The sequence below is a fragment of the Artemia sp. Qi Xiang Cuo genome, chromosome 1, assembly GCF_049724085.1.
Source record: "Artemia sp. Qi Xiang Cuo chromosome 1, ASM4972408v1, whole genome shotgun sequence".
NCBI classification, from domain to species: Eukaryota; Metazoa; Arthropoda; class Branchiopoda; order Anostraca; family Artemiidae; genus Artemia; species Artemia sp. Qi Xiang Cuo.
Window position 1 is genome coordinate 22,662,592 of NC_142794.1, and position 9,075 is coordinate 22,671,666.

Genomic DNA, 9,075 nt, shown 5'->3' on the forward strand with positions numbered 1-9,075 from the left:
TCATTTTAAGTTTTAATGTTGCTCCTTACTTTCAGTTGAAAAAACTTGTTTTTTTATTTAACTTCTGGTAATTTTTTAATTAATGCTTGGAAATCCAGAGCCCCTTTCATAGAAATGTCCTTTCCCCAAAGGAAACATCCTCCATGGAAAGATCCCCCCTTAACACCCACCACCGACCCCCACCACCAGAAAAAAATCCTCCTGAAAACTTCTGTATACTTCCCCTTAACCAATACTATATGTAAACAATGGGAAAATTTAATAACCTGCAGCCCTTTCCCCGGGAACTGTGGGGGATTAAGTAATCTTCAAAGATATATTTATTAGATTTTTGACTATGGTGAACAAAATGGCTATCTCAAAATTTTGAATAGGTCACTTTGGGAAAAAAAATGAGCGTTGGAGGGGGCCTAGTTGCCTTCCATTTTTTCGGTCACTTAAAAAGGGCACTAGAATTTTTAATTTCCGTTCGAATGAGTCCTTTCGTGATATTTTTGGTACACTGGTTCGATACGACCACCCCTAGGAAAAACACGCATAAATACGCACCCGTGATCTTTCTTCTGGCAAAAAGTACCAAATTCCACATTTTTACAGATAGGAGCTTGAAACTTCTATAGTAGGGTTCTCTGATACGCTGAATCTGATGGTGCGATTTTCATTAAAGTTTTATTACTTTTAGGGGGTGTTTCTCCCTTTTTTCAAAAATAAAGCAAATTTTCTCAGGCACGTAAATTTTCATGGGCAGTACTAAACTTGATGAAACTTATATATTTAAAATCAGCATAAAAATTTCATTGTTTTGATGCATCTATTGGTATCAAAATTCTGTTTTTTAGAGTTTAGGTTACTATTGAGTCGGGTCGCTCCTTACTTACAGTTTGTTACCACGAACTGTTTGACAACAACAAATAAACACGTAGAAAAAACGAAAACAAATAAAAAACTTAGAGCAAAAAGTCACAAGAGGCCCTGTAGTTTCTATGAATAATTAAATAAAAAACAAGTCTTTTATAAAACATTAAGTTTTAATGTCGCTCCTTACTTTCAGTTAAAAAAAGCCGTTTTTTTTTTAATTTCTGAACGTTTTTGAATTAATACAGGTTTTGAATTTGGCTTACCGTGCCTGAACAATTAAAACAAAATCTACATATTAGTTTTATCTTTTTTGGCTAAATGGCTTTCTCAAAATTTTTCCGTATATGAGGGGGCTGTCCCTTACTCAGTGCCTCGCTTTTTGCGCTGAAGTTTTTCATTGTTTTAAAAAGTAGAGTTGTTCGAAAGAGTCAAACTTTAGCTTAAAGAGTGAGGTGCTGAGGAGGGGACAGCCCCTTTCATATACGGAATAATTTCTGTTCGTTTTAAGTTTTAATGTCGCTCCTTACTTTCAGTTTAAAAAAAAAATATTATTTAATTTCTGAACGTTTTTGAATTAATGCAGATTTTGAAATTGGCTCACAATACATGAATAATTGCAATGAAATTTGCATATTATTTTCACTTTTTTTGGCTAAATGGCTATCTCAAAATTTTGATCGGACGATGTTGAGAAAAAAAGGGACGGCGGAGTAAACACGCATCCATGATCTTTCCTCTTGCAAAAAATACAAAATTTTACATTTTTGCCGATAGGAGCGTGATACCTCTATAATAAGGTTCTCTGACACGCTGAATCTGATGGTGTGGTTTTCGCTAAGATTCTTTGACTTTTAATAGGCTTTTCCACCTTTTTTCGAAAAAAGACAAATATTCTCAGGATCGTGACTTTCGATGGGTAAGACCAAACTTGATGAAACTTATATATTTAAAATCAGCATGACAATCCAAATCTTTTGATGTATCAACTATTATCAAAATTCTGTTTTTTAGTTTCGGTTACTATTGAGCCGTGTCGCTCCTTCACCTTCCTCGTGGAATTTCTCTTCCACCATGAAAAATTACTCCGTGGAAAGATTCTCCAACGTAATCCTTTCACCTGATCGCCCCCCAGAAATCCCCCTGAAAACGTTCATATACTTCCCAATAGCCAATAATATATGTAAACCATGCACAAAGTTCTTAACTTACAGCCCTTCCCCCGGGGAATAAGTCGTCCTCAAAGTCATAGTTATTTGATTTTTTGACTATGCTGAATATAATGGCTATCTCAAATTTTGATCCGGTGACTTTAAGAAAAATGAGCGTGGGAGGGGGCCTAGTTGTCCTCCAATATTTTTAGTTATTTAAAAAGGGCAGTAGAAATTTTAATTTCCGTTCGAATGAGCCCTCTCTCAACATTCTAGAACACCTGGTTCGATACGGTCACCCTGTGGAAAAAAAATAAACACGCATCCGTTATCTTTTTTCTGGCAAAAAATACAAAATTCCACATTTTTGCAGATAGGAGCTTGAAACCTCTATATTAGGGTTCTCTGATACGCTGAATCTGATGGTGTGATTTTCGTTAAGATTCTATGACTCTTAGGGGGTGTACCCCTCCCTTTTTCGAAAATAAGACAATTTTTTTCAGGCTCGTACCTTTTGATGAGTAGGAGTAAACTTGATGAAACTTATACTTTTAAAATCAGCATAAGAATCCAATTCTTAAGATGTATAGGTATCTATTGGTATCAAAATTCCGTTTTTTAGAGTTTCAGTTACTACTGAGCACGGTCGCAAGGGTTCCTTTGGGCATGCAATTATCGACACGGGTAAAAAGACTGAAAAAAGTAATTATCTATTGCTCAATCCTATTGAACTATTTCTAATTCTACCTTACAAAAAAGAGTAAAAGTGAAATCCAAAATAGTAATGTAAATCATTTCTCTTTATAGGTTGATATGCTTGGACTTAGTATATTTTCGTTTATTCATCCCGATGACCACATTGCTGTTCGGCAGCTGATTTGCCCTCGTTCGTCCATATCAGGTAAGTTCTCAGAGTCCGAGTTACGTTGTATAAATATAAAGAAGGTGAAACCCCCGCAAATTCTGTGAGAAATATAGAAAGAGAAAACACGTAAGATCCTGATATTCCAGAGAACGGTTGGGTCCAGAGGTGTCTTGCTCAGGAGGTTTCACGAGTGTAGTCACGTAAAAATGCACATAAGAAAATACCAAAGGAAGAAGGTATTAATGGTAACTTGCATCAAAAGCACATTAAACCCGCAACACAATTAACAACACAATAAACTTACAATAAACTTGCAAAAATCGGTTTGATGAGAAATCACGTCTCTATAATTTTTTGTTACTCGGCAATTTTTTCGTCGTTTTTTGTGTAATTGATTTTTTGCCATCGCTAAAAGTGTCATTTCAGGAATGATCTATTCGTACAGAGTCAAACTAGTTGTTTGAATGCGTCTCTAATTGTGGAATTTATTCATTCAAACCTAAAGAAAAATTCTATTACATCTGCAATAGTTATTATTATTATTAGTGAGGGACACAATTTCACATGACTGGGATGGAAAGGCGATATTTTAACAAATATTGGCAATGGAAATCAGAAATAGATTTCTTAATAAAATGTTTTTTCCTACTCTATGGTTTATCTCATTCTCTGATGTCTAGGCCGTCTCTTCAAAATTCCCAACTATGCCAACAATGATAAAATCTAATTTGGTGATGCGGAAGTCAATGATGTGGTGATGCATCAAGTGGGGATTTCAAATGGTCAGTGGCGACGCGGTGACGCAGAAAACAACTGAGCAGTGGATTAAACTGTTGATTGTCCGTTAAATTTTTTTAGTGTCTGAAGCTGATTATAATCAAGCTTCACGATGCACCAATAACAGCCACATGCCAAAACGGCTTACAAGGCTTTAGTCACTGTTTACCACAGACAAAAAGCATATAATAAAATGATTATGCATTATATACGTTTTTTCCTTGCTCTTTACGCAGAAAAAAATCTCAATCAAAAGATTTGGGTAGACGCAATTTTTTGCACAGCTTACTGTTTGATATTCTGCCAGTTAAACAAATGCCTCCAACAATCTTTAGATAGTTTTTTTCTTGAAAATATTCGACGAACCTTCCCCACCTTCGGAAGCACCAACGTCAAAAACATAGTTGACAACTGTCATGGCCGTCACTTCCGATATTATAATGTCAGTTGAGCAACTTATCTTCCTGTTCTTTCCAAAAAAATTCAACTAATATAAAATATCCTATGCTTTGGGTATTCTACTTTTTACACCTTCACTCCATCCGCCATCTTTAGTAATAAAACCGCTCAGGTCAGTGAAGCGATTCGCATTTTTTTTTTTTTGCTACTTACCATAACCTCTTTACCCTCATTTATTTCAAGTGTAACTAACTTGGTCTTCTTAAAAATAATTTTCAGATCTATTCTTGCATTTTGAACTCTCAAAACCAACAAGATACCACTCGTTTCGCTAACATTTTTATCTAGGTCCATCCAAGTCATCTGGATTATCTAATTCTGGGAAAGTTTTATTTGTCCATTTGATTTCATGTTTTTCTGTAGCCTTTGTCATGTTCCTTAGCACAAAGTCCATTAAAACAATCCACAAAAATGGGAATAGGTTGCAATCTTTCTTAGCTCTTGATAGTTACACTGGACTAACAACTAACTTAAGGGAGTCAGAGTCGGACTAATAGAGCAATAAAACTTAGAAAAGGAGCTTTGATGACAATTAACATATCAGAGGCAATGCTATAGCGTTACCTATAGTAAAGGCAATACGGCTCCAGTGTTATATTAAATAAACAAAAAACAATTTTTTTTTCAGTTGAAAGTAAGGACCAACATTAAAAATTAAAACGAACAGAAATTATTAAGTATATGAAGGGGGTTTGCCTCCTTTTCTATACCTTGCTCTTTACGCTAAAGTTCGAATTTTGTCCCAATTGTTTAAGGATGACTCCTGAATCACAAAGGCCATTTAATTAGAATAAATATTTCTTTTAAAATACTAAAAAAAAAACTTACTGTAAAGAGCGAGGTATTGACGAAGGAATCAGAGGCAACGCTGTAGCGTTGCCTATAGTAAAGGCCATACGGCTCCAATGTTTTATTATTTATTATTTTTTTTCCCAGAGGCACTTCATACGCAAGGGGTCGTCGTAGAAGCTTCAACGAGGGCTCATTCAATTGGAAATCGAGAGTTCTAGGACCCTTTTTAATAGTAGAAAATAATTGGATGGCACCTAGCCCCCCACGCCCATTATTCCCCCAAACACATCGAATCAAAATTTTGAGATAGCCATTTTGTTCAGCGTAGTTGATTTTTAGATAGAAAATATATTTGTGAGGAGGACACTCCCCCACAACCCTCAGGGCAAGGGTCTTAAGTTATGCCCTGGGGGCATATAAGGTTTTAATAGAAGGCGTTGTCGTAGAAACTTCAAAACAGGCTCATTCGATTGCAAAATAAAAAGCTAGTGCCCTTTTTAATAGTCGACAGTGATTGGAGTGTAACTAGCCCCCCCCCACGCCCATCATTTCCCCAAACACATCCAATCAACATTTTCAGACAGCCTTTTTGTTCAGCGTAGTTGATTTCCAAATAGAAAATATATTTTTGAGGAGGACACTCCTCCACAATCCTCAGGGCAAGAGTTTTAAGTTATGCCCTGGGGACATATAAGGTTTTTATAGAAGACGTTGTCGTAGAAACTTCAAAACAGGCTCATTCGATTGGAAATTAAAGGGTTAGTACCATTTTTAATAGTCGAAAATGATTGGAGGGCAACTAGCCCCCCCCCCCTCCCCCCACGCCCATCATTCCCCCAAACACATCCAATCAAAATTTTGAGGTAACCATTTTGTTCAGCGTAGTTGATTTCCGAATAGAAAATATGTTTATGAGGAGGATACTCCCCCAGAACCCTCAGGGCAAGGGTTTTAAGTTATGCCCTGGGGGCATATAAGGTTTTTATAGAAGGCGTTGTCGTAGAAACGTTAAATTAGGCTCATTCGATTGAAAATTAAAGGGCTAGTGCCCTTTTTAATAGTCGACAGTGATTGGAGTGTAACTAGCCCCCTTCCCCCCCCCCCACGCCCATCACTTCCCCAAACACATCCAATCAACATTTTCAGATAGCCAGTTTGTTCAGCGTAGTTGATTTCTAGATAGAAAATATATTTTTTAGGAGGACACTCCCCCACAACCCTCAGGGCAAGGGTTTTAAGTTATGCCCTGGGGGCCTAAAAGTTTTTTATTGAAGGCGTTGTCGTAGAAGCTTCAAAAAAGGCTCATTCGGTTGGAAATTCAAAGGGATAGTGCCCTTTTTAGTAATCGAAAGTGATTGGAGGGCAACTCGCCCCCCCCCCCCCAATCCCATCATTCCCCCAAACACATCCGATCAAAATTTTGAGATAGCCATTTTGTTCAGCGTAGTGGATTTTCAGATAGAAAGCATGTTTTTGAGGAGGACACTCCCCCAAAACCCTCAGGGCAAGGGTTTTAATTTATGCCCTGTGGGCATATAAGGTTTTTATTGAAGTCTCTTGAGTAGAAACTTCAAAAAATTCCAATGCGTTTGGTAATTAAAAGGGATAGGGCCCTTTTTATAATAAGACTTGGTTTGGTAGGATACTAGCCCCCCCCCCCCCTATGGCCGTTATTTCCCCAAAGACATTCAATACAACTTTTGTGTTAGCCATTTTGTTCAACGTAGTTGATTTCCAGATGGAAAATATATTTTTGAGGATGACACTCCCCCACAACCCTCAGGGCAAGGGTTTTAAGTTATGCCCTGGGGGCATATAAGGCTTTTATAGAAGGCGGTTTCGTAGAAACTTCAAAACAGGCTCATTCGATTGGCAATTAAAGTGCTAGTCCCCTTTTTAATGGTAGAAAGGGATTTGAGGGCAACTAGCCCCCTCCCACGCCCAGCATTTCCCCAAACATATCCAATCAAACTTTTGAGATAGCCATTTTGTTAAGCGTAGTTTATTTCCAGATAGAAGAATATGTTTTTGAGGAGGACACTCCCACACAACCCTCAGGGCAAGAGTTTTAAGTTATGCCCTGGGGGCATATAAAGTTTTTATAGAAGGTGTTGTCGTAGAAACCTCAAAAAAGGCTCGTTCGATTGGAAATTCAATGGGATAGTGCCCTTTTTAATAGTCAAAAGTGATTGGAGGGCAAATATCCCCCCCCTACGCCCATCATTCCCCCAAACACATACAATCAAAATTTTGAAATAGCCTTTTTTGTTCAGCGTAGTTGATTTCCAGATAGAAAATATATTTTTCAGGAGGACAATCCCCTCCAACCTTCGGGACAGGGATATTAATATATACCCTGGGGGCATACAAGGTTTATATAGAAGGTGTTGTCGTAGAAACTTCAAAAAAAGCTCAATTGACTGTAAATTCAAAGGGCTACTGCCCTTTTTATTAGTTGAAAGTGATTGGACGGCAACTAGCCCCCCCCCTCCCACGTCCATTATTCCCCCAAACACATATAATAAAACTTTTAACATGGCCATTTTGTTCAGCATAGTGGATTTCTACATAGAATGTATGATTTTGAGGTGGACAATCCCCCGCAACCCTAAGGGCAAGAATTTGAAGCTATGACATGGGGGTATATAAGTTTGTAATAGAAGGAGTTGTCATAGAAACTTCAAAAAAGTCTCATTCGATTGGAAATTCAATGGGATAGTGCCCTTTTTAATAGTCAAAATAGATTGGAGGGCAAATAACCCCCCCCCCCCCTACGCCCATAATTCCCCCAAACACATCCAATCACAATTTTGAGATAGCTATTTTTGTTCAGCGTAGTTGATTTCCAGATTGAAAATGTATTTTTGAGGAGGAAACTCCCCCACAACCCTCAGGGCAAGGGTTTTAAGTTAAGCCCTGGGGGCAGATAAGGTTTTTATAGATGGTGTTGTCGTTGAAAATTAAAAACAGGCTCTTTCGTTTGTAAATTAAAGGTCTAGTGCCTTTTTTAATTTTCGAAAGTTTTTTTTGTGAAACTAGCCCCCCCCCCCCCCCCACGCCCATCATTCCCCCAAACACATCCAATCAAAATTCTGAGATAGCCATTTTGTTCAGCGTAGTTGATTTCCAGATAGAAAATATGTTTTGAGGAGGACACTCCCCCACAACCCTCAGGGCAAGGGTTTTAAGTTATGCCCTGGGGGCATATAAGGTTTTTATAGAAGGCGTTGTCGTAGAAACTTCAAAAAATGTTCATTCAATTGGAAATTCTGAGGGCTAGTGCCCTTTTTAATAGTCAAGAGTGATTTGAGGGCAACAAACCCCCCTCTCACACCCACCTTTTCCCCAAACACATCCAATAGTAGTAAGCGTGTATAATATTTGAACCCTACGCCTGAGGCATAGATATGTGTGTAAGTTTTCAAGTAATTGGGTTACCAGGGTCATTTGCCTATTACAATGACCTTCCGGTTTTTCTGGTAGGTAATTCTAATCTAGAGGTCAATACATCTTTCAAAGAGGAACGAGTATGCAATACCGGTCCTAGTGTGATTGATTTTTTGGACCATTGCCTTTAGTCAAGAATAGTTTGTTAGGAGCGTGTCGTTGCTAAAGCTAACTCTCATTGGAAAAAAGGGGTATAAAGCTTTTTTGTTTTTGATAAGAATTGCACAATGAATGTATTGTTTGACGTGGGCATTTTTTATGAGCCAATCAGAGGTTGTTCAATATAAGATAACTTGATTTGTGGTTGGGATTTGAATAAAAGAAATAGTTACGTTATTTGCTTGCATGAATAGGAATTCCCATGTTATTTGCTTGCATGTATAGGAATTCACTTGTTATTAGCTTGCGTGAATAGGAATTACCAAGTGATTTGATTGCGTGTATAGGAATTCCATTGTTATTTGCTTGCATGCATAGGAATTCCCTTGTTATTTGCTTGCATGTATAGGAATTCCCATGTTATTTGTTTGCATGTATAGGATTCCCAAGTTATTGGCGTTCTTTGATTTGTATGCCCACGTGATGGGCTCTCTTGCTGTGAATCTACCTGTTCTTCTTCTTGTGTATATGGACTTCATTGTTATCTTCTTCTATTAACGGGAATCCCCTGTTTCTTATCTAAAATGTCAAGGAATTCAATTGTTCTAATCAAGCGTGAATATGACTTCC

General features: G+C 37.7%; 1 protein-coding gene across 1 annotated transcript in view; it reads left to right on the top strand.

Moving 5' to 3' along the window:
- The first annotated feature begins 2,819 nt into the window (after positions 1-2,819).
- The window catches only part of LOC148956120 (circadian locomoter output cycles protein kaput-like), a 157,582-nt gene continuing 151,326 nt past the window's right edge, over positions 2,820-9,075 (top strand). The window contains exon 1 of the mRNA XM_089089230.1: positions 2,820-2,907. Coding sequence (XP_088945356.1) covers positions 2,820-2,907 — 88 coding nt within the window. The remainder of the gene's footprint in view (positions 2,908-9,075) is intronic.